The following is a 26,609-nucleotide window of genomic DNA, read 5'->3' as shown; positions in this document are numbered from 1 at the left end:
GTGTTCTAAACATCAAAATCACAGAACATATAGAAAGACATGGTTTAATGGAACAAAGTCAGCATGGCTTTACCCAGGGCAAGTCTTGCCTCACAAATCTGCTTCACTTTTTTGAAGGAGTTAATAAACATGTGATAAAGGTGAACCGGTAGATATAGTATACTTGGATTTTCAGAAGGCGTTTGACAAAGTTCCTCATGAGAGGCTTCTAGGAAAAGTAAAAAGTCATGATATAGGTGGCGATGTCCTTTCGTGGATTGCAAACTGGCTAAAAAGACAGGAAACAGAGAGTAGGATTAAATGGGCAATTTTCTCAGTGGAAGGGAGTGGACAGTGGAGTGCCTCAGGGATCTGTATTGGGACCCTAACTGTTCAATATATTTATAAATGATCTGGAAAGAAATACGATGAGTGAGATAATCAAATTTGCAGATGACACAAAATTGTTCAGAGTAGTTAAATCACAAGCAGATTGTGATAAATTGCAGGAAGACCTTGTGAGACTGGAAAATTGGGCATCCAAATGGCAGATGAAATTTAATGTGGATAAGTGCAAGGTGATGCATATAGGGAAAAATAACCCATGCTATAATTACACAATGTTGGGTTCCATATTAGGGGAAGAAAGATCTAGGTGTCATAGTGGATAACACATTGAAATCGTCAGTTCAGTGTGCTGCAGCAGTCAAAAAAGCAAACAATGTTGGGAATTATTAGAAAGGGAATGGTGAATAAAACGGAAAATGTCATAATCTCTCTATCGCTCCATGGGTGAGACCGCACCTTGAGCTCATTCTTTCTCCAATTTAAAAGGTAAAAATTTCCTCTTCCAAAGAGACGGAGAGATACTGAATGGCTGAAGTCACTGCAGGGGTGTATCTGGGTAACGTCAGCTTTGAAACCTGACTGTCTCCATCTGCTAGCAGGGGAGCACATAACCCATTGGGGTCCTAAGTCCATCTGGCTACAAGCTAGGAAAAGTAATTTTTCAGTCAACACAACTAAGCTATGGAACTTGTTGCCAGAAAACATGATTAAGGCTGGTGGCATAACAGTTTAAAAAAAAAAAAACAAACCCATGAAGTTTCAGGGCAGACATTCCATAAATTATTAGCCTGATAGATTAGTTTCTCCATCGCTTAATTCTTGAGGAAAGAAACACAAAAAACTTCCATATTGGTATATGTGAGGTACTGTCTGATGATCCGGAATGGCCACCATTGGAAACAGTTTTCTCAGTTCCCCATACTATAAATTACTGCTGCCATTCTCTCACCTTTCCAGAAAACCTCAAATGCTTCTTCTGTAGATTTGACCTCTATCTCAGTGCAGCCTGATATGTACATGTTGTGGTTCTGGTCCTCACGCAGAATTTTTGATTGTGGAGCCCTAGAGATAGAATTAAGTTATGTTCTTAAGACAGATGTTGGACAGACAAGATCATAAAGAAACAAACTACAAATTAGCACAGGAATGCACCAATGTGAATAAACGAAGGAAATAATTAAAGGCAGCTTATAGTAGTTACTATGGAACAAGCTGAAAAACTGACAGCAGTGGGATCTGCATGGCCAGACAGACTGCCAGGGTGCTGGGCCATGCACAAGCTGCAAGAGAAGGGAGAGTGCATTTAGCAAACAAGCAGGGAAATTTACAGCAATAGGAAAACATCTCCACAGCACAAGCTTCTACAACTATGCATTACCAGCTATTCCTGCTCTACAAGAGGACATGCATGTACACATGTACTGCGTACGTACACAAATTCAGCATTCCTCACAGGCGTACTGCAACTGTTCCACCTACCAAAGGAATAAGGAACATGTCACCAGGTCTGAAGAAGCAGCTTTGGGATAACCTGCTAGTACCGCAGCCTAAACATGCTCCCAAGTCCTACCACTCCAGCTCTCGTCTCAGGAGGCAGAGCAAAGAGAACAGCTTTTCTCATTTAGGCAAGACATTTTATCAACGTTTTGATGACAGCCTTATACTGCAGTAAGGAACTTAGGCCTGCTACCACCAAGATCTAGTGGGATAAGATTTGAAAATGACTAGAGGGCTTGATCGATGGCAAGTGATTTTTTAGATTTTATATTCTGCTTTTCTGTAGGTATTTCCCTGTCCCAGAGGGCTTACACTAATTTTGTACCTGAGGCAACAGAGGGTAAAGTGACTTGCCCAAGGACCAGTGGGATTTGAACCCTGGTTTGTAGCTGCTCCTCCACTCCCAGCATGTGGAAGACTATGGCTTCTGCTGTGCAGGCTCTCTGGGGCTAAAAATGCCTAGGGATCAATTTTAAAACACATTAGCCAGGTCCTAGAGAGCAGCAGTCTGTGGGCTCTGACATTGGGCAGAGTTGAAGGAGGCTATAAAAATAGGGAGAAACCAAAAAGGATCAGGAGAAAACTGCCAAGCCTAGAAGTATATTAACAACCCATATAAATAAGCAGCAAAATATTTAAATCTGTTATGGCAAGACTGGATCCTTCATTGACTCTGCAGTGAGTAAGAGCTAAAAAGGAGGAACAGAATCCTTTGGGTATTCCACAGAAACAGTCTTCACTTATTAGTGGTCTAAAACAGATTTAAAATTTCAGGGAAAAAGAGGGAAAAAAAAAAGAGCTGAACCAGAAACAGCGCAGTTTTAATGCGTTACATTTACTGTGGTGAAACAGGGATTTTGCATGCTTTCTAGTTTGTCCTTCTGCCCTGTGACTTTTTCCCAGGGAGCTCATTTCCTCTGTGCTGGCCTGCAGCTGGTGTTTCACCTCTGCACTGTAGTTCTAGCAGAGGTTTTCAATGCTGCCTTGACTGAAGGTGGCTTTGATTAGCATACACATCCCAGCAGCCCTGAGTGCATGTGACACTGAAACACCCTGGAGTGCCATTGGCCAGAAAGCTAACTCTTAACACTGTGTGCACTGATTGGCCCTGGAGAGAAAGAACTCGCCCGGAGGGTTCTGGAATTCTTTAGTCTCAGCTGGAGTGCAGAGGGAGCAGACGTCTGCACCGAGGCCCTGTTCAGCTCCTAGGGACAGTGTTTTCTTGACCTCCCCAGGCACTAAATAAGTAGTGAAAAGTGTTTGGTTAACGTTTGCTGTATAATCCTTGTTTTACCTGTTTGCAGTTTAAAATGTTTTATCCATTCACGATTCCTATTTCTTAATAAAATTATTAGTTTGTTACCTCTGCCTGTCTTGGACTGACTAAAGATCCTGATGGTGTATGTCTAGGAACCGTGTGACCCTTGGTTGTGAGGGGTCTGAGTGTTTCTAGAAACCACCAGGGGATAGCTTGCAGGCAGGGAACTTGTCCAGAGGCAATCAGGAACCCAGTTGGCAGGTGGGGGGGTTGTCAGTGCAGGCAGGCCTGTGCAGTGCTTGGCAGGACCCTACAAGTGGCCACAGGATTACCCTGCATGGGTATTAGGAGTGGCGCTGCGGCATTACGTGGCACTTACCTTTAAACACATTCTGAGGATGGCAGGTCACAAGTTACACTGACAGGTCATGTGATCACCACATGCCCCACAGGAAGGCTTCGGCTTCTGAAAAAAAAAATATTCCCAGCCATGCACAGGGTTTCCCGTACACCCACAGCTCTGCAGCCACGCCAGGAAGAAGGGTTCAGAACCCTTCCAAAAAGGGAGGAGGATGGGATGTGTGATAATCTGTTACCAGAGAACACCTGAGATAGGTAGCTAACTGCCTTCTCCAAGGACAAGCATATCATTTAGTCACACTGATGGGACGTCCTATCACCAAGAGAGATAAAACAAGCTTAAATATGAAAACCTTAGGGAAGGAAACCTTTTACTTGATATTCCGTTTTTCATTAGTCCTCAAGGCTGATTCCAAAGAAATCCATAAAGTTAAATGCAATCAAAGATATAAACAGAATCAACTAGATCTGCATATTATACACACACACAGATAATGTACAATTATACATGTACCAAGGGCAGTTGTAAGAACCACTGTTGAGATAATAAATGCTGGATTAAAGGGATATTCAAAGTTGGATGACAAAGTAGATTGACCCTGAACCTGGAAACGTTGGGTTTCTTACCTGCTAGTTCTCTTTCCTTGAGTCCTACAAGACCAGTCTAGACACACAGGTTTTCCTCCCACACCAGCAGATGGAGACAAAATGAAAGCTTTGCTGGAAACAGTCTACATAAGGAAATGTGCCACCTGTAGCCTTAGTATTTCCTTTCCCAAGCTACCCCCTACCTGAGATGGGGTAATTAAAAAAAACAAAAAAAAAAAACACCACCCCACAGACTTCTCAGCAAACCCTCAAACTGACCCCGTACCAAAAGGGAGCAATAACCACAATGCAAACAAACACATGTAAGCTCAAAGTTATTCTACAAAAACTATACACAAAAAAACAAACACACACAAACAAGACAGGCTGATTGGGCAAGCCTCTAGCCTGGTCTGGTAGAACAAGGAAAGAACGTCAGCAGGTAAGAAACCCAAATTGTACCCTCCTTATCATCCCATCAGACCAGTCCAGACACAGGGAACGTTCTCAAGCTACACCTAACGTAAGCGAAGCCTGAAAGACCTGCTCACTCACACATCTCTAGCCTGTGTCGTCTAGGAAAAGGAGTGCAATGAGGACCAAGTTGCCACCCTACAGATTTCCTGCAGCGAAACCAACTGCTACTCTGCCTAAGCCTCCACTGCCCAAAGTCGATCTGGAACCGCTACATCCTTCAAAGATACACAGAATTGCCTCTCCATCCAGCAATAGTAGCATTAGATGCGCTCTCTCTCCATTCTTGTGACCACTGAATAGTACAAAGAGATAATCTGAATGCCAAAAAGGATTCATCACCTTAACAGCACCTTACAGACATCCAAGTCCTTTGATCTATTTCCATGACCTGACTTTTGCCTGGATTGGCCACTGTTGGAAACAGGATGCTGGGCTTGATGGACCCTTGGTCTGACCCAGCATGGCAGGTTCTTATGTTCTTAGTAATTCCAATGACCGCTCCAAGTGGAACATGGAAACCTTATGTAAGAAGGAAGGTCCTATGCTAATCAAAACCCCTTCAACGAAACCTTCAGAAAAGGATCCCTGCAGGATAAGACCTGCCATTCTGAAATATGTCTTGCTAAATAAATTGCAATTAGAAATATGGTCTTTAATGTGAAATCCTTCATAGAAGCCTCTCTTACCCAATACTCAATACCAGATTCCAAGATGAGACCAACTTCCTAAATGGAGGCTGGAGCTACTTAACCCCTTTCATGAACCTCACCACATCCGGGTGACCTCCTAAAGAAGTTCTCCTCACTTTTGCTCTATAACACGAGGACACCACGATGTGCACCTTGCGCAAATTCATAGCAAGACCTCTCTATAAACCCTACTGCAAAAGGACAAAACAGTTTTTAATGGCACAACTCTAGTCTCTTCACACCAAGCTTCAAATACCATCTAGATATGGACATAAGCTAAGGAAGTTTACAATAATATGGAAACCACTTGCTCCTTAACCTTCTCTCAAAAGCCAAGCCACAAAACTTGCTGTTTGCAGATCACCAGACCGACAACCTTGTACCTCTGAGCTTGACCCAATCCGCAAGCCATGGCCCTTGAGATTAGGAGAATCACTGGACCCTGACGACTCCTATCGTTGGGATGATGCACCCTTATCAACAGCCAAGGAGTCCAAACCTACCAATCCTTGCTTACTTCTCAGACTAAAAAAAAACCAGCAGGCTCTTGGATTTGTTTTGGGTTTTTTTTAAACTTTTTATTTATTCATTTTAAAATTAAAGCAATACAAAACTTTATTATGGTAACATGAAGATAAAGTAAAAAAGAAAACAAATGTATCCGATTATGTAAACTATTATATCCAAGTATGTATACAGGAAACATTATCCCCAAATAAAAGATGAAGAATAGATGAATACAGAAGGGGAAAAGTATACCTGGGAGTAAAGAGCAAATAAGAAAAGGCCAACAAGTAAGGACCCTTACCTATTAACACTATGAATGAGTCAGGGCTGGAGAAAAGGGTAATAAAACCCTCCTAGCATCGAGAAAGGATGGAGCTGCTCAGGCGTGAAACAGACAGAAGTATCTGAACAAAATCTAATGCAGTACCAAAGCAGCCCCCAAACTGAGAGCTAACAAAATCCTCTCCTCTGATGGGAAAGCCAGAAATGTCTGGGAAAATCCTCAGATTTTGACCATAAAAAGGAGAAGTTCCAAAAATACAGGAGACGTCACTTTAGACAGATTTGAATCGGCTACAAAAAGATACTGATAAGGTGGCCCTGTGTATGATTTCTGGACCAGAATTCTGTGAGATTCAAGGAAGGAAAAATTGATTTGCAGCCGAAACATCTGCAGAGACTTCAAAAGATGACGGCAAAAAAGTTATTTTATTTATAAAAGGAAATTCTTCAGGTGTAATACCCAGGACTTGAAGGAAGTTCACCCAAAATCTTGAGAAAGTCGTTCAGAAGTATTCTCCAGAAATGTAAGCCTGCGGGATAAAAACTCCTTTACCCTGAATAACTGCAGAAAGTTGCCTCGAGTGCTCTTGAATAGTACTTTCTTGCTGGATAACCATGGGGTCCAGCTTTGTAACAATCGAGTCCACTTTTATTACAGAAAGAGGCAAAACCTTAGCAAAGTTCTCCATAAGCTCCCACGATTCCACCTGAAGTACCAAAAAGCGGAATATAAAAGTCTAAGATAAATGAGATTCCTGCAGCACTGGAGCCGCAACAGGAGAAAACTTCAAGAAAGTAATTGTGCTGACCTCTTACCAGCCCAGCTGCAGCCGGCCCAGCAGAGACCTTCGAGAGACGCTGAATTCTCCTCCGCTCCCATCCGAACAGACACCGGCAGCGTCTCTGCAGAGTCAGCGGAGGACGTGCGTCTTTCAGCCGGCAGAAACCTCCCCAGGAAGCACCGACACACAGAAGCCATGAAGGAGACAAATCGACTGCTGACCAGCGGGGAAAACCTCGGATTTTCCCCTCTCGTCAATGCCATATCAGTTGAAACATAGAAATTAGAAAGGAAAAGAGCACAGAAGGACCACGACTGACTTGCAGACATCTTGTCCCCCTGGTATCTTTTTTATTTATTTATTTTTTTTTTTTTATGTCAAATCTTTTTTTATTCAGGTTTAAACACAAGAATAATCTTGTACCAGCAATGGAGATACATTTTGTAATCAAGTAAACAAATAAGAAAAAAAAAGAAAAAGAAACAGACAGTGAGCAATACATGTGTCTATCTTCACTAAATATCTCCCGACTATCAAGAAACACGGAAGACCAAGATAATTACAGAGCGAAAAACAAAACAAAGGAAAGGAAAAGCTTTCCTAACCACCACCCCTAACTTACTACAAGCCAAACATCCTGGAAGGAATATTAGGTCTGGGAGTCCGGGAGCATCCGTAACTGCGATGGTTCAAACAACAAGTTAGAACTTTGCTTAAATATCAAACATTTACAGGGGTTTCTCAAATTAAATGTAGCCCCGTGCGATATCACTTCTACTCTCACTGAGAGAAGTTTCCTACATCGTTCTTGAGTTGTCCTTGTGATGCCAGGATATATCCAAACCTTTTCACCATGGAATAGCTGCAGCCAGTTTTGAATTCCTCTGCGATACAAAGGCAAAAGTAACCAATAAGGTTCCCCCTCTTTTGAATAACAGCTCCAATATGTCCAAATTTAAGATGGGGTCTGATGTGCCTTCCTCAGCCTTAGTTACAGCTGAAATAGCTTCTACAGGAAGTTTAAGAATTTGAGAAAGATAAGTTCTTAAACAGATCCTTTGGGGAAATCAATTTAACAAATGGATAGTTTAGAACTCTCACATTCAAAATTCTTAACTAATTCTCCACATTTTCCAATTTTTTTTTTAAATTAACCAAATCAGACTGAACCAGCTTATGCTGCAGTCTCCACAATTAAAATACGCGATTCCAGATCCCCCAACTTTCACCCATACATGGCAGCTCGACCCTCTGTAGCCAAAACATGGCAGTTAGTATCCAAAGACAGAGCGGTTAGAGAAGCAATAGCAGCTTCCAGGGACACCAGAGTAAAGTTATCACTGGAGGTTTTACAAGAATAGGTTTAAGTGTTGGGTGTACCTCAGAATTATTATTGCTTGGAGCAGAGGAAGGCGATATCGTGGAATCCTTCCAAGATAATAGCACCACAGCATCTCTTCCTGGGGTCTCTGTTCTAAGCACTCCTTGCCCCGCGTGTTGAAGCGCCGACTGAGCTGCAAGAGCGCAGCATATGGAAGGCACCGTCAGCACCCCGGGGCCGAGCAACACGTCTTCAGCCATCGGAGCTGGCTTTCGCTCAGTGGACTCCGAAGCGGCTCTTCCTTCCAGTGCAACGTGCGGGGGGAACACTGTCCCATGCAGCACACTTTTTGAAGTGGCCTCTAACTTCGTTGGACACAGATACTCATGCTAAGGAAAGTCACCACAGAGGCAGGGACATGAGGCTTATTTTATCTGTGCCGCAAAACAGAGAGGCTCCTAGAAAGGTCACAGTGCTAACAAGATGGCCGCCATTCCTGCCTGAGACAGGTCCACAAGGGCTGCAAACTCATTGCTCTGCTGCACACTTTTCCCTCACAAGGCAGGATTGGCAGTGTCTCTCTGATCCTCCCACATGGTGTTTCCAGGCCCCACCAGAAGTGTAGAGCATGAGAAGCTGCAACCCCTCCTCTATCAGGGACCTCTGCAAACTCACCTACTCTCTGCAATCTATTCTCCTCCTCCCCCACCCCTGCAATGAACCTTAAATAAAGGGCAAGGACTTCATGCTCAAAGAGGAAAGAGAGCAAAGGACAGGAGACGGGACAGGAGCGAATGAAAGAAAAGGCCAAGAACCAGATCATGCTGAAAACCCAAGTCGTTGCAGCAGTCAGGGACCAGAGTTGCATACTCCTGGCATAAACCAGCACAGTCTAGTCTCTCCTAGAACGAGAGATGGGGGAAGCACAACGTTATATGAAACTTGCACAGGCAGACAGTAAAGACGTCCTCGTCCTTTGACAGGATTACATTACATTTCAGCAGCGACACCTTTTTATACAGAAAGCAGAACTTACTTTGGTTTGATTGGATCAAATTGAACTTCTTCCAGGAGGTCATAGATATAGTTGTTATAGATTTCGATGTAGGACACAAAGATACTGTAGACACTGTCTTCATCCACCTCTTCCACCTTACAGAGGTCCTGGCTGCCAATCATATCTGCACACTCTGGGTCCAGCTTCTGTCTGCAGAGAGGCAATTCCCCAGTACAGAATTACAACTCCGGGCACACAGATCTGCTTACAGTGCCAACACCACCCCTCCTGGACAGAACACTAGCCTTGCTTTCAGTGGCTTGACAAACCTGCTTTTTGTGTTTCTAGTATTTATGTTCAATTTGATCACAGTGTTTTGAAAAATTAAAAAGGTATTTAAAAAAAACAAAACAAACCACAAAAACCAACCCTCTTGCAGTATTCAAAGGCAGGAAAGCAAGATGCAAAACTTGAAGGCCTTGAAACAAATTCTACCCAAGAGAAGGCCACCAGGTCCATACCTAGCCCAGGAGGAACCAGGGAAGGTGCCGCTCAATTGCCCTCTCCCAAGGCGGACGCAGCCCCAGGATTACTCAGACCCGGGGTGCTACCGGATAAGATCGTGGCTGACCTGTCCTCCGACTGGGAGGGGCCGGGCTTGGAGAAGCTCTGAGAGCCCAGCCCTCCCCCTGCTGACACAGGAAGGCTTCTAAGTCAGACTGAGCAACTAATATGGCAGGCAGCACAAAGGGAGGGTCGCTTGTGCTTCTGCCGGAGACATAGTTAACTGTAGCTCGTGCGTTCCGCCTGCTAGCAGTGCACACAAATCCACCCATACGTGCGTAAGTATACGTGTCCTGTTGTATGCGTTTACACGAGCAGGCATGCGCGCGTTAGGCACACAGTAGGGCCAACCCGCACCACAGGTACAGATCTATGGAGGGAAATGGCGCTGCACCAAACCACGCGCAAGATGGCACCGCCGTGGCCTGACCACCAAGCCTGAATCGGGACCTAGCCCATCGGAGGGCCACTTAACTCGCAGGGAAACCCCCTTCCCTTGCCCCAATGGGATCGGGAATGTCATTGGTACGGTGCGTCGAGCAAGAGACCAGAGGTAAGGGGATGGTGAATAAAACGGAAAATGTCATCATGCCTCTGTATCGCTCCATGGTGAGACCGCACCTTGAATACTGTGTACAATTCTGGTCGCCGCATCTCAAAAAAGATTTAATTGCAATGGAGAAGGTACAGAGAAGGGCTACCAAAATGATAAAGGGGATGGAACAGCTCCCCTATGAGGAAAGACTAAAGAGGTTAGGGCTGTTCAGCTTGGAGAAGAGACAACTGAGGGGGGATATGATAGAGGTGTTTAAAATCATGAGAGGTCTAGAACGGGTAGATGTGAATCGGTTATTTACTCTTTCGGATAGTAGAAAGACTAGGGGGCACTCCATGAAGTTAGCATGGGGCACATTTAAAACTAATCAGAGAAAGTTCTTTTTTACTCAACGCACAATTAAACTGGAATTTGTTGCCAGAGGATGTGGTTAGTGCAGTTAGTATAGCTGTGTTTAAAAAAGGATTGAATACGTTCTTGGAGGAGAAGTCCATTACCTGCTATTAATTAATTGACTTAGCAAATACTGTTGCTAGTAATAGCAGTGGCTAACATGGGATAGACATGAGAGCTCTACAAATGGGAGTAACAGTCCAAGACCTCCCTTGACCCCATTTCATTCTCTCTTTCATGTATACAGAAGCACTAGGTCTAGTCATCCTGCTTACCTATTTGGGGTCTTTGGCGTTACAGCTGGTACGGCTCTCTTCTGGCGTTCTAGAAGTGCATCCACCTCGCACTGCACTTCCATTCCATTCTTATCATCTGCCTTAAACACCTACAGACAGAAACATGAGTTACCCACCTCAACCAACCTGCAATCTCATCCCAGATCTTTACAAATAAGAGAGGGGAAGTTTGCTGTACTAAAGTTACAGAATTCTTATTATAAAAAAAAATAAAGCCAGTAACTCTAGGAGATTTTACAAAAACAGCAAAATAGCATTGGAGATTATTTGATCTAGTGGAAGTCCACAGGGATTGTCAAATTCTCCTGCATAATACAATATTTATAACCAACTTAAAGTTATACGGTGGCTCAGGGAAGGAGGAAGGGACTCAGGAAGAGCAACAGAAATTTGAAACCTATTCTTAAAACTGGCTCGGACAGAAGTACTTTAGTATTTTCTCATTTTATTTAAAAAGCATTTATTACCCACCCTTCCTACGTTCAGAGCGGGGAACAAACTGAAACAGATACGGATGATAGAGAGGAGAGGCAATGCAAAATTTCAGGGGGGTGGGATCCGATGTGCCAAGGGGTGATAGAAGGGAGTCGAGGTCTAGATATTATCCCTTGCAGGGGGAGAAATTGCAATTCATGCTTTAACAAAATTTTGGGGGACAAATCTACCAGTGTTAAAATGACATTACTAAATGCAGCGACCAGTAAAAAATAAAAAAAAAAAAAAATATATATATATATATATATATATAAATATTTTCTTCTGAATTACTGCTTTATATTTTCTGCTAAGGAGGGATTGTTTACCAAGATATGCAATCAATAGGAAAAAACAAAAAACTTACAAATCGCTTGGCCTGAAAGGGCCCAATGCTGTTAAAGATCATGTCGAGACAGCGAGGAAGCAACCCCCCGTCTCCTGGGGACCCCGTCATGGTGTGCGTTTTCCCACTGCCAGTCACACCATATGTGAAAAGAAGACCTGGAGTGGAAAGACACGCAATACATATGTATCAATGACAGACTGTGAAAATATAAACTGGCATCTTGGATTAAAGCATTTTCATATGACGATGACTACAGAGTATTGACAACTTTGACTTACACGAAATTGCCCCGATACAGGCTTCGAAACATGACGCAGTGTCATAGAGACATATAGAAACATAGAAATGACGGCAGAAGAAGACCAAAACGGCTCATCCAGTCTGCCCAGCAAGGTTCGCACTTTTTTTTTTCTCATACTTATCTGTTTCTCTTGGCCCTTAGTAACCTTTTGGTTCTATTTCCCTTCCACCCCCACCATTAATGTAGAGAGCAGTGTTGGAACTGCATCTAAGTGAAATATTAGCTTAATTAGTTAGGGGTAGTAACCGCCGCAATAAGCAAGCTACACCCATGCTTATTTGTTTACCCAGACTATGTTATTCAGTCCTTGTTGTCTGTATATAGATCCACTTTTCTTCATTCCCCCTGCCGTTGAAGCAGAGAGCTATGCTGGATATGCATTGAATGTGAAGTATCAGGCTTATTTGGTTTGGGGTAGTAACCGCCGTAACAAGCAAGCTACTCCCCGCTTTTTTGTGAATGCAAATCCTTTTTTCCACATTTCCTCTTGCCGTTGAAGCTTAGAGCAATGTTGGAGTCGCATTAACAGTGTGCGTGTTTATTGAATAAGGTTATTATCTCCAGGTAGTAGCCGTCATTCCTGCGAGCCACCCACTCTTCATTCACGTCCTCTAGACTTTATGGATCCACAGTGTTTATCCCACGCCTCTTTGAAGTCTTTCACAGTTCTGGTATTCACCACTTCCTCTGGAAGGGCATTCTAGGCATCCACCACCCTTCTCCGTGAAGAAATACTTCCTGACATTGGTTCTGAATCTTCCTCCCTGGAGCTTCAAATCGTGACCCCTGGTTCTGTTTATTTTTTTTCGGGTGGAAAAGGTTTGCCGTTGTCTTTGGATCATTAAAACCTTTCAAGTATCTGAAAGTCTGTATCTTATCATCTCTGCTCCTCCTGTGTCGGGGATGTGTTGTCAAGATAAGTACATTTTATTTATCTATCGAGTTTTATATACCGTCATTTGGTTTCGCCATCACAACGGTTTACAAAGTTACAATGTTTAACAGTGTTTCAAACGGTACGTATGGTTGCTAACAGAGGATATCATTCATGAACTTGGTTTGTACATTAATCAAAACATATTACAGAACCGAGTAATAACAACTTTCTTGGGTCCATCAGTTTGCATAGTGTAATAGGAGGGGAGTGATGTTTTAAAGTCAGTGGGTGAGTTGGTAGGCTTTGGTAAACATCCATGTTTTTAGCTCTTTTTTGAAAGTTAAGTTTTCTTGTATTCTGAGTTCGACTGGGAGGGTGTTCCACAGTTTGGGGCCTCCTAGTGAAGTTGCTCTCTTTTGAGTTGAGGTGAGTTGTTTAGATCTAGTAGGTGGGATCTTTAATAGTCCTCTGTTTGCTGATCTGAGGTTTCTGTTTGGAGCATGCAATTTTATGGATGAACTTAGCCAGTTTTATGTAGTATGGATAGTATTTTGTATTCAATCCTAAATTTTATTGGGAGCCAGTGTAGAGATATAAGTGTAGGAGTAATGTCATCATGTTTTTTAGATCCAGTGAGAATTCTTGCAGCTGTGTTTTGCAGGATCTGGAATGGGCAGATGGTGTTAAGAGGCAAGTTGAATAATAGGGAGTTACAGTAGTCCAGGTTGGAGAAGATGAGTAGTTGAAGGACTGATCTGAAGTTGTTGAGGGAGAGGAAAGGTTTTAATTGACGTAATGTTAGGAGTTGTGTGATATCCGTCTGATTTTAGCTGAGATGTGATTCTTGAAGGAAAGTTCCTTGTCAATTATAACTCCAAGGCTGCGTGCATGATTGACTGGAGAGATAGCCACTTTTTGGTTTATTAGGTTGAGTGGTGGTGTTCTTTCTATCCAGTATGATTATTTCAGTCTTATCAAAGTTTAGTATGAGTTTCAAGTTGGTTAGTAGTTGCTTTAATATGTTTAGGTAAGTAGCTGTATGTTTTTTGTGTTGTCGTGAGTTAAGGTAGAGTGTTGGTATTTGTTGTTTTTTTATTTCCTGCTTGTGTCGTTCTGGTTAATATCTAAGTTCAGATCATTTCTGTGGTTCTTGCTGTAGTCAGGGGGTTGAGTGTTTGTCATTTCTTGGGTAGTTTGGAAGGAAAGTTTTTTTTCTTTTTGGATTTTTTCTGTTTTTTGGATTTTAGTGCTTATTAGTGTTAGCACTAAGGGGTGCACAAAGGAGTGTGTGCCCCTTTGTCGCGCCCCTTCGGCACATGACGCACAGCGCGCAATGCTTGGTGGTCTCTGTGGAGAGCTGATGCCATCATCACCATCACCTTTGCGAACGTGCAAGGTGCAGTTGCCAAACCAAACGGGAGGACCTAAAACTGGAAAAGTTACTGCAGAACACAACATGAAGAAACTTTGTTCTTCCCGAATTGGTATGTGCCTTCCTTTCAAAAATTATGGAAAGAGTCATCAACAAACTACTAACTGATTATTTAGATGATCATCAAATACTCTTCCCATCTCAGTATGGGTTCAGAAAGTACCACAGCACGGAAACACTTGATATCACTTTCTGAGGTGCTACTAAAAGCTTTAGATGCTGGCAAATCATACCTCATCGCCCTTCTGGATATATCAGCTGCTTTTGATACGGTAAACCACAACACCCTTATTATCCGCCTCTCTGAAATAGGTATCTCGGGATCGGCTTTACTATGGTTTCAGTCATTCCTGAGCAACAGAACATACAGCGTTAGATGTGGACGAAGTGAATCCAAGCCAAGAAACCTCTCTCAAGGAGTCCCCTAAGGATCATCTCTCTCCTCCACATTATTCAATGTTTACCTTACACCGCTATGCCGGTTACTTTCAAAATTGGGTCTTCAATACTTCATCTACGCAGATGATGTTCAAATACTCATACCTATCACCAGCACAATCACAAATGCCCTGAGTACTTGGAAGGCAGCTCTATTAGAAATTAAAACAATCCTCACAGACAACCAATTGGCTATCAATACCAATAAAACTGAGCTTATCATAATTTCACCTCCAAAAAATACAACAATGATCAACTCTGGTATTTCACAAGACAACTCTACTATTTCACAGCAAGTACGCAGCCTTGGTATCATCATTGACAGCAATCTCACGTTTAAAAAATTCATCGCGGATACGGTCAAAAATGGTTTCTTTAAGCTACACACGCTTAAACGTATTAAATCTCTTTTACACCAATATGATTTCCGCACAGTCTTACAGGCAACTATTTTGTCAAAGATTGATTACTGCAATGCTCTGCTACTGGGTCTACCTAAAGCCACCATTCAACCTTTGCAAATGCTGCAAAATGCAGCTGCCCGCATTATCACCGACACAAGCCGCCATGATCACATCACTCCAGCTCTTCAGTCTTTGCACTGGCTACCCGTGGCTCACAGGATAATTTATAAATCTATGACGCTGATACATAAAGCCATTCAAAATAGAGATATGCACTGGTTCACAGATCAACTACAATTCAAAACATCTTCCCGCCCAACGAGATCCCAAAACTTAGCTAAATTAAAGATTCCAGCACCCAATCTGACTAAACTCTCTAGTACAAAAGAACGATCTTTCATCATTGCTGGATCAACAATTTGGAACACTATGCCCTCTGAATTACGCCAAGAACTTTGTCACAAAAAATTTAAACAAAACCTTAAAACATGGTTGATTAAAAAAGCCTACTATTAATGATTTGAACCTCAACTACTCTTCCTAATTTCCACAGTTTCTCATTTATTGTTTATATTCTATTAATACAAAGTTATACATTGTATTGTATTTGTTCAGTTACTATGTTATATTGTAAAGCGCAATGCTGAATTACTGTTTGAATGTAAACAGAGGTGATGTTACTTACGTACCCCGGTATAGAAAATCTATAAATAATAATAATGTGCAGATAGGCTTCCGTCAAGTCCAGCAAGGCCCAAAAGACTCCATGAGACAACTGCTGCTATCACCGTCCACAATGTTTCCATATGGAAAAATTGGGATCTCGCAGTATCACATTTCACCTTTTGCAGATAGAGGATGGAACGAAAGGCTCTTTCCTTTTTTTGGCACAACACAGCAATTCAAGTACTTCCCGCGCTCCCTGGCCACTACTGGTACTATCATGCCAGCAACTGAAGGCAACACAACATGTCCTGAATGGCCGATTGCTCGCCCACTGCAATGAGACACCATGAAAGCTTCCGTGAAGAGACCATCTGCTGGAGACAGAGAAATACTGAAGGATTGCAGTTGGCACTCTTATATAGCAGTGCCTCAAGGTTTTTAGTTCTCGGCCTCCATCTGCTGGTAGGGATGCAGAAACCAGTTGTCTGGACTTATCTGGGGTAAGAACAGGAACTGTGTTTTGTAGAGGAGTGGAGAGACACCCAAGGAAGTGTGCCCAATACTAGAGAGAACCTGTGACCTACAAGACATGCTAGTAGGTGCTTCCAGTGAAGAATCAGAAGAGTAGAAGAGCAATATCACTCTTTTGCAGGGCATTTACCCTGCACAATCAGAGGTTTCAGAAGAGAAGGATGGATATGCATCACCAGTACTCAGATACCCATAAGATGATTCACAAGTTCCCTAGAGCAGCCTGAAGGAGTTATGGATTTCTCTAGAATTGTACACCAGATGAGAATCAGATGAGAATCAGATGTAAACCGCTAAATGAAGCGATAGTTACGGTTCCTTAGCGATAGTTTTGGTTCCTTGTAAACCGGGTTGATATGTATACTATACAGGAACCCCGGTATATAAATTCTTTAAATAAATAAATAAAATAAATAAATGAGAAGCACCAGCTTACCATTCCTTCCATGAATGACATCTTCCACTAGAGGTTTAGCCACAACATCAAAAAGCTCCTTCTGGGTAACCACAGTTCCAAATACTTGCTTAAAAGAATACTGAGTCTACAAAAAAGGAGAGGGAATGAGTTAATGCCAAGCTTCACCTCAAGGTTAAGGAATCCTCAGTCAAACCAAAGCCATGTATACATCAACAGAATTAAAAGAACCTACAAGTCTTTTCTCAAAGTTGAGACTGAATCATCTCTCACCCAAAGCAAAACAGGATTCTCTATAAAGGCAAAACAATTGCGCAAGCTGAAGATCTCCTGCATCTTATTTAGATTTTTGCATTCCGCTTTTTGGCACTTCAGTGTACATCAAAACGGATTACATTCAGGTACTGTAGGTATTTCCCTATCCCCAGAGGGCTTACAATCTAAGTTTGTACCTGAGGCAATGGAGGGTAAAGTGACTTGCCCAACGTCACAAGAAGTGACAGCGGGATTTGAACCTTGGGTCGTAGCCTGCTGCTCTAACCACTAGGCAGCTACTCCGCTCTTTAATGTAATAACCTATCCAAGTCAATCCCTCAAGTCATATTTTAGCACTCTCTTCTGTAACTCAAAAATCAGACACAATGTTATAATTTTAACAAGTTGTATGCTGGGTTAGACCAAAGGTCCTATTAATCCCAGCATCCTATCTCCATCACTAGGAAGGACCCAACAAATCCTATTTGGGGGGTGGGGGAGAGAGCCATTGTTTACTCCCAAAACTAAGAGGTGGAAAACCTGGTCTCTCCACTTGACTGGCATCAAGGTCCTCAGAGATGAAGTAACATTAACTGGAGAAGGATGGAAGAGAAATAACTGGGAAAGAATTTGGGCAGGCACCCTCAAGGCTTCAGCCCTTGGAAGGGCTTCCACCCTTAGAAGGCAGAAGGTTTCAAATAATGTGGCGCATATACGTACTTCTTTATATTCCCCATTGCGATTTACTCGGGTCCCATCAGGAGGATGGAGCTGGACAGTGGTTTCATTGATGACCTCAATGCAACATTCCTGATCCTGAGAGCCGAGTGGCCGCACGCGGCAGTAAACCTGCAGAGAAAGGCACTCTTAATGTCACCCGTGCACATCTGCAGGTACTCGCCAACGCAGCTCAGACAAGTAGCAGCAGTCTACTTCCTTACAGCAAGGCATCTCTTGTAATAGTCTTCTACTTAAATACATTAATATAAAACAGCCTGAATAAGCAAGACCCTGCTGTTTGCTTTTTGACCCAACAGTTTCCTCCTACTCGACTGGGCTCCCAGCTCAATCAGAACCAGGGCTGGTATCATTCAACTACCCCAGAGATTGTTCCTGTTTAATTTTCCCCTCGCAATTCATTCAGAGTCTTCAGCCAGGAGGTGGTGGTCACATACCAGGTTTGCTTCGGGAACTAATTATGGGCCTCAAGTCTAGTCAGCAGGTTAAGAGCTGTGTAGTGACACACAACCAGCACAAGAAGCAGAGTCCTCACCCAGAAAGCAAACCCAGGCTGAGCCAGAGAGCGTTGCTCTCCTTCCATTCATTCCCTGCATCTCTGAAGAGACCTAAGCTGATGCAAGGTGAGGTTTCTAGGCATGAAAGACTGAAATGTTCCCCAGTACTGCACTGTGCTTGGCAGATTTCCTGTATACAATTTGTAATCAGGGAAAGATACAAATCTTATTTACACCCCCACTAGATGATAAGTGGTAACCATAGCAGGAGTCGTGGTAGTCATGGGGTACGTGCAAGACTATCACAATAATAGTGACCCCAGCTACACTGATGGGACATCCCTCTAAAGCAGAGCGTGCAAGGTACCGGAAGGGGTGAAAGGTTAGAATCTTAGGGGCCAAGGAAAGTGTTCCCTTGCTTTTTTCTAGTTAGGGGACAGAGCTGGTTCAAGATTTTCGCTAGGCTGGAGACAAACAATGGGAAGATCTTATTAGCTACAAGATAAAGGGACATCGAGTTACACAAAACACTAAATTATGAGCCAGTGAGAAAGAACAAAATGAGAAGGCAGGTGATCTACAGATGTGCAAAAACAAACCACCTTTGCTGTGCTATGTAATCTATAGACTGGTTGTATAGTAAACAGAAAATTCCTCTGGACTTGCACAAGCTGTAACTGTTAGATAACGCCAGGCTGATTAATCCAATTTCCAATGAAAGAAAATTGGTTTGCTCCTCGAGTACCACAGATCAGTCCAAACGTGGGTTTCTCTCTCCTTCCAGCAAATGGAGACAGAAGAAAAGCTTTACTGACACTTGGGCCGATACAGAAAACTTCACAGGAGAGCGAGCCAGTAAATAAATAAATTTATGTACACTATGGACACGAGCGCGTCCCTAGCGCCTCCTTTTTGACAGAAGCGGCGGCTGTCAGCGCTCAATTTTCCCTGTATGTATAAGAACATAAGAAAATGCCATACTGGGTCAGACCAAGGGTCCATCAAGCCCAGCATCCTGTTTCCAACAGTGGCCAATCCAGGCCATAAGAACCTGGCAAGTACCCAAACACTAAGTCTATTCCATGTAACCATTGCTAATGGCAGTGGCTATTCTCTAAGTGAACTTAATAGCAGGTAATGGACTTCTCCTCCAAGAACTTATCCAATCCTTTTTTAAACACAGCTATACTAACTGCACTAACCACATCCTCTGGCAACAAATTCCAGAGTTTAATTGTGCATTGAGTAAAAAAGAACTTTCTCCGATTAGTTTTAAATGTGCCCCATGCTAACTTCATGGAGTGTCCCCTAGTCTTTCTACTATCCGAAAGAGTAAATATCCGATTCACATCTACCCGTTCTAGACCTCTCATGATTTTAAACAGTCCAGACCGCTGGGTTGTGTCTCCCTTCCAGCAGGGGGAGTCAGAGCAAAAACTGAAAAGCACCCCCCATATATCCTGGTGCGCCACCTGCGATCCCTCAGTATTTTCTCTGACTCCAGCAGAGGAGGTCGGCAGAACCTGCGGTCCTGATCCTGTCATATTATTATTTTCTGTGGTTGTTCAGAGGGATTTTCTCTCCCTTCACTTTGTTTTATGGCCTTGGCTACATCAAGTTTGTTTCCCAAGTGAAGGCAGTGTCCCTTTCCCAAGGCAGCTGCAGCCTTGCTGTTTGTGCGGCCGGGGCTGGACGCCCCGATATTCAGATTCCCGGAGGCGCGTCCTTCTCTGGTGAGTGGGGGATTAATCGGTGGGCCGGTCCCTCCCCCCGAGACGTTACACTCATCGGGTGAGCTTTGCTCTCACGTTCCCAGAGCTCCGGAAGGCCGATTCTCAGCGCGTTTCACTGTCTTTCCTCAGCTTAATTAAATTAATTTCTTTATTTTCTATCCTCAGGAGATGCCGCGGGGGTTTTCCTGTTCCGCCTGTGGGGGCTCGGAGCTGCGCCTTTCGTGCGATGGTGTTTGTGCCCGCTGCCTTCCCGGGAATACCTAATAGGGCCATCAACAGTCATTCGCATGTTGCAGGCGCTATTAGTTTCGGGGGGTTTGTCGTGCGTTTTCAACGCGCTATTACCCCTTACTGTATAAGGGGTAAAGCTAGCGCGTCGAAAATGCGTGGCCAAATGCCGGCTAACAGTGCGCTCCACCGGAGCGCACTTTATGGTATCAGCCTGACTGTTACTTAAGTCAGTGTCCCACCGGCAACTAACAGGAGATTGAAACCATCCAATTCAGCTAAAACCTCTTAGTAAATATATATACAAAGCAGTCTTTCCAGAGAAGGCAGGGCTCTGGATTGATCTATGGTACTTAAGGAACGAAAGAACCAGTTTTCCTCTCCTTATCATGCCCCAGAAGCACTGGATGTAGCCAAGCACCCCCTAAACTGGGCAGAAACCTGAAAGACCCATACGCAGCACATGCTCCCCAAAAGTCACTGCCAGGTTCTTGTGGCCTGGATTGGCCTCTGTTGGAAACAGGATGCTGGGCTTGATGGACCCTTGGTCTGACCCAGTGTGGCAGGTTCTTATGTTCTTATTGTGACTTACGGTTACTGCACATGAATTATTCATAGGATTGTGATTAAATGTTAATACATAATCAATAGATGCCTCTATTGACTTAAGTCTCAGTAAAGCTTGTCTTCTCTGTATCTGCTGGTAGGGGAGAAAAACCCATGCACATTAGCTAATTTGTATGGAAACTAATAATAGCAATGTAAATCTGATTGATACAGAAACACGAGGACAGTGTGCTTTATCTACCTGTAGGATCATCAGCCCCCATTTCTCATCGGAGAAAGCTCTGAACAAGGTTTGCAGAAGTTTGTTGGATTCGAGTAAGGTGCAGTGGGCCCTGCAAGGTAGGACTTCCCATTTTGTAATATCTGCAGTTTTTACATCAAGCTCGGCCATCGATACAGGATTTTTGCTTCTAGAACAGAAATACACTTACCCCAACTGGATCTTTCAGATTTGTGTTTGAGGATTTCTTTATCGGAGGTCTCTTAGGGGTTTTAATCCTTCTAGAAGAGCAGGAAAAGTTTTACAGAAATATTAGATTAATCAGAATAATATAAAGTTAATAGATCAAGATAGGCTGTATTGGTCCTGGAGTGCCACAAGCAGGTTTGGTTTTCAAGATAGTCAATTAATATGCATGACACTGCCTGCACTGTATGCAAATATCTCTCACGCATATTCATTATGGATGTCCTGAAAAACAGACCCGTTTGTGGCACTCCAGGAACGGAGCTGCCTACCCCTAATAGTATATGATGATGGAAGTAAAAAAGACCAGCTAGCCCCATCCAATCTGCCAGTAATCCTCTGCACACTGCTAATGATACACCCCAGCTGCCAGGCACAGAGTAGATTGCTTGTTGTACAGTTGTCTTCCTCCTTTGCACTTTTATCTTGGGTAGAAAAGCATAAGATTCCCACTTAGTTCTCTGCAGCACACACTTTTCACATGCCTAAATCGCAAGGCTCTGAAATAATCTAAATAGCCAGCAATACTAGTGTGGCCATTAAACTGGCCTCCCAGGTACCCTGCTTTTCCACCAGGACTTCGTTATTACTGTACTTATGGCGTGCCAGAGCCAATTGCTAGGTTGATTCTATCACAGACTGTTCTAAATAGCTACCATTGACTGCTCACATTCTTAATGAGAAATTCAGCCTTATCTGCTAATTTTCTCTCTTTGAATGCAGCCAGACTGGTCCAGATGCATGGGTTTATGTTCCCCACTTAGCAGATGGAGACAGAACAGGACTAGTGATCTCACCACTTATAGAGTCCTGTGCTGACCTCAGCCTGCCAATATCCATAATATATCAGGCTTGGTAGTGTGTCCGTCAGTGCTCGCGCATGTTCCCCAGCCCGCCGATAGATGGCGCTATAATATATCAGGCTTGGTAGTGTGTCCGTCAGTGCTTGCGCATGTTCCCCAGCCCGCCGATAGATGGCGCTATAATATATCAGGCTTGGTAGTGTGTCCAGCAGTGCTCGCGCATGTTCCCCAGCCTGCTGATAGATGGCGCTATAATATATCAGGCTTGGTAGTGTGTCCGTCAGTGCTCGCGCATGTTCCCCAGCCTGCTGATAGATGGCGCTATAATATATCAGGCTTGGTAGTGTGTCCGTCAGTGCTCGCGCATGTTCCCCAGCCCGCCGATAGATGGCGCTATAATATATAGGGCTTGGTAGTGTGTCCGTCAGTGCTCGCGCATGTTCCCCAGCCCGCCGATAGATGGCGCTATAATATATAGGGCTTGGTAGTGTGTCCAGCAGTGCTTGCGCATGTTCCCCAGCCCGCCGATAGATGGCGCTATAATATATCGGGCTTGGTAGTGTGTCCGTCAGTGCTCGCGCATGTTCTGCAGCCCGCCGATAGATGGCGCTATAATATATAGGGCTTGGTAGTGTGTCCGTCAGTGCTCGCGCATGTTCCCCAGCCCGCCGATAGATGGCGCTATAATATATCAGGCTTGGTAGTGTGTCCGTCAGTGCTTGCGCATGTTCCCCAGCCCGCCGATAGATGGCGCTATAATATATCAGGCTTGGTAGTGTGTCCGTCAGTGCTTGCGCATGTTCCCCAGCCTGCTGATAGATGGCGCTATAATATATCAGGCTTGGTAGTGTGTCCGTCAGTGCTTGCGCATGTTCCCCAGCCTGCTGATAGATGGCGCTATAATATATCAGGCTTGGTAGTGTGTCCGTCAGTGCTTGCGCATGTTCCCCAGCCCGCGGATAGATGGCGCTATAATATATCGGGCTTGGTAGTGTGTCCGTCAGTGCTTGCGCATGTTCCCCAGCCCGCCGATAGATGGCGCTATAATATATCAGGCTTGGTAGTGTGTCCGTCAGTGCTCGCGCATGTTCCCCAGCCCGCGGATAGATGGCGCTATAATATATCAGGCTTGGTAGTGTGTCCAGCAGTGCTCGCGCATGTTCCCCAGCCTGCTGATAGATGGCACTATAATATATCAGGCTTGGTAGTGTGTCCGTCAGTGCTTGCGCATGCTCCCCAGCCTGCTGATAGATGGCGCTATAATATATCGGGCTTGGTAGTGTGTCCGTCAGTGCTTGCGCATGTTCCCCAGCCTGCTGATAGATGGCGCTATAATATATCAGGCTTGGTAGTGTGTCCGTCAGTGCTCGCGCATGTTCTCCAGCCCGCCGATAGATGGCGCTATAATATATAGGGCTTGGTAGTGTGTCCAGCAGTGCTTGCGCATGTTCCCCAGCCCGCCGATAGATGGCGCTATAATATATAGGGCTTGGTAGTGTGTCCAGCAGTGCTTGCGCATGTTCCCCAGCCCGCCGATAGATGGCGCTATAATATATAGGGCTTGGTAGTGTGTCCGTCAGTGCTCGCGCATGTTCTCCAGCCTGCTGATAGATGGCGCTATAATATATAGGGCTTGGTAGTGTGTCCGTCAGTGCTCGCGCATGTTCTCCAGCCCGCCTATAGATGGCGCTATAATATATAGGGCTTGGTAGTGTGTCCAGCAGTGCTCGCGCATGTTCTCCAGCCCGCCTATAGATGGCACTATAATATATAGGGCTTGGTAGTGTGTCCGTCAGTGCTCGCGCATGTTCCCCAGCCCGCCGATAGATGGCGCTATAATATATCAGGCTTGGTAGTGTGTCCGTCAGTGCTTGCGCATGTTCTCCAGCCCACCGATAGATGGCGCTATAATATATCAGGCTTGGTAGTGTGTCCAGCAGTGCTCGCGCATGTTCCCCAGCCTGCTGATAGATGTCGCTATAATATATAGGGCTTGGTAGTGTGTCCGTCAGTGCTCGCGCATGTTCCCCAGCCCGCCGATAGATGGCGCTATAATATATCAGGCTTGGTAGTGTGTCCGTCAGTGCTTGCGCATGTTCCCCAGCCCGCCGATAGATGGCGCTATAATATATCAGGCTTGGTAGTGTGTCCGTCAGTGCTTGCGCATGTTCCCCAGCCTGCTGATAGATGGCGCTATAATATATCAGGCTTGGTAGTGTGTCCGTCAGTGCTTGCGCATGTTCCCCAGCCTGCCGATAGATGGCGCTATAATATATCAGGCTTGGTAGTGTGTCCGTCAGTGCTTGCGCATGTTCCCCAGCCTGCTGATAGATGGCGCTATAATATATCAGGCTTGGTAGTGTGTCCGTCAGTGCTTGCGCATGTTCCCCAGCCCGCGGATAGATGGCGCTATAATATATCGGGCTTGGTAGTGTGTCCGTCAGTGCTTGCGCATGTTCCCCAGCCCGCTGATAGATGGCGCTATAATATATTGGGCTTGGTAGTGTGTCCGTCAGTGCTCGCGCATGTTCCCCAGCCCGCCGATAGATGGCGCTATAATATATCAGGCTTGGTAGTGTGTCCGTCAGTGCTCGCGCATGTTCCCCAGCCTGCTGATAGATGGCGCTATAATATATCGGGCTTGGTAGTGTGTCCGTCAGTGCTCGCGCATGTTCTCCAGCCCGCCTATAGATGGCGCTATAATATATAGGGCTTGGTAGTGTGTCCAGCAGTGCTCGCGCATGTTCCCCAGCCCGCCCATAGATGGCGCAGACGGCTCCCTGGCTGCCTTGGAGGCTCAAACACGCCGTACAGTGGCCATGACACAACACCAGCTACAAGAGGTACTCCTGGGAGAATTCTGCGCTACTGCGGAAAGCACATTTTGCACAGAATTCCTCCTTCCTGCAGATTTCCTCCCTCGCCAGAAGACTATTCAAAACCAGGACAGCAGCCATCGTGGGACAAGCAGAAAATAGCAGAGGAGACCCTGGTATGCCACAAACGGAGCGCGTCCCACGGCACACGCTCTATTCACGGCAAAGATGAAGGCCCCCGTGTGCCGCGAACGGCGTGCCCGGGTCTTCATCTTCGCCGCGAGCAGCACGGGTCCCGCAGCATGCCGGTGAGAGAGAATGTGTGTCGGGGAGGGTGAGAGAGAGATCATTGGGGGGGGGGGGGGGGGGATGCCAGTGAGAGAGAACGTGTATGTGTGAGGGTGGGGGAGTGCGAGAGACAGCTTGGTAAAACGTTGCCAGCCCTGGCTTTAGCAAATGTGCCTCCACGCCCCTTGCCCTGGGTGAAAACAATTTCGTTTTTCCTTTTCAGCTAACGCTTCCATACAACAGCAGATGTGCCAATAGGAAGGCTCGCCGCCCGGGCGTAGAACGGGTACAGCTGCTAGTTCAATGTAGCAAGCTAAAAATAATTCAACCACTCCTTATAGCCTTACTAACCAAGGGAGTGGTAAGTGGCCTGGTGCCAATTGGCACCAGGCCAATTGGCAAAGTACAGGCTCTGAACTATGGATTTCAAGAACCCACTCACAAGCCTGAATCGGAAAGAAGCGGCCAACTCTGGAGAATCCTGGGCTGCTCTGGCTTGGAATCAAGGAAAGGAAATTAGCAGGCAAGACTACATTTTTCCTTCCTCTTTATCCAGCCAAAGCAGGGCTTCCTAAATTTTTAGCCAGAGACCCCATTTTAGTTCTTGAAAATTCACATAACCCTAGAAGACAGCCAAAATATAATTAGCAAAGGTGAGGCTCTCCTCCAATCACTCACCCTCTCACAACCTCCACCCCCTCCAGACGACATCTCTCTTTTTGTTGCAAATGGGAACTAAATGACATCACAAGACAAATCAGGCAAAGCAAAACATAAAACCAAAAATCATTATGAAGATAATGGGAGCAAGAACAACAAAAGCAACAAATAAGTTATTCTAAGGCTGCTTACGCTCAAGCTTTGATCTCTTCCCTTTCTAGAAGAGCTACCGTAATTCTCAGGACTGATGTTGCCAATGTGCAACAGTAGGGAGAAGTTTCCAGCCTCATCTTCTTTCATTCACACTCATCCTCCTCCCGCATCGGGTCCCTTCCTTTTCAAAGAGCCCTCTCTCTAAATACTGCCCTGGGGCAGGGCCACTAACAACATTTCCCTTTGGACCACAGGCAAAAAGGGAACGACAACCGGTAAAGGGAGAGGAGCACTGGCAGCCTTCACCAGTTTGTGCACGCTCCCCCGACGGGTCCCAAGCCTGCCAGTGCTCTGAAAGCTTGCGGCTCCTAACCAATGCCCAGCAGCAGTCCCAGGCCACGTGAGGGCAGGGCCACACTGCTACCGTACTTTGGTAAATCTGAAGTCCCATGAGCCGCCATCGTGGAGAGATGATTGTGCTCCACGCTGAACGTGGTCGTAGAACGCATTCTGACCCCGATGAAGACAGCTATTTGCTGTGTTGGGCAATGCAGTTAGGGGTGTAAGTGTTGATCACCTTCACTTGGAAGATGCACATTGTTTAATTCATGTTTACATATAAAG

The 26,609-nt window shown here is 44.8% G+C and overlaps 1 protein-coding gene across 3 annotated transcripts in view; it reads right to left on the bottom strand.

Moving 5' to 3' along the window:
• Nucleotides 1-26,609, bottom strand: part of KIF23 (kinesin family member 23) — a 101,524-nt gene that overhangs the window by 64,250 nt on the left and 10,665 nt on the right. For all 3 annotated transcript variants that reach the window (XM_029575010.1, XM_029575012.1, XM_029575011.1), the window contains exons 2-8: nucleotides 21,231-21,300; nucleotides 17,757-17,885; nucleotides 16,803-16,908; nucleotides 11,736-11,872; nucleotides 10,874-10,983; nucleotides 9,125-9,295; nucleotides 1,277-1,389 (exon numbers count right to left, since the gene is read on the bottom strand). In XM_029575010.1, the coding sequence (XP_029430870.1) occupies nucleotides 1,277-1,389; nucleotides 9,125-9,295; nucleotides 10,874-10,983; nucleotides 11,736-11,872; nucleotides 16,803-16,908; nucleotides 17,757-17,885; nucleotides 21,231-21,300 (836 nt within the window). The remainder of the gene's footprint in view (nucleotides 1-1,276; nucleotides 1,390-9,124; nucleotides 9,296-10,873; nucleotides 10,984-11,735; nucleotides 11,873-16,802; nucleotides 16,909-17,756; nucleotides 17,886-21,230; nucleotides 21,301-26,609) is intronic.

This window comes from Rhinatrema bivittatum, chromosome 13, assembly GCF_901001135.1.
Source record: "Rhinatrema bivittatum chromosome 13, aRhiBiv1.1, whole genome shotgun sequence".
NCBI lineage: Eukaryota > Metazoa > Chordata > Amphibia > Gymnophiona > Rhinatrematidae > Rhinatrema > Rhinatrema bivittatum.
The sequence above is the reverse complement of the archived record's forward strand: the minus strand, read 5'-3'. Positions and strand labels throughout refer to the sequence as shown.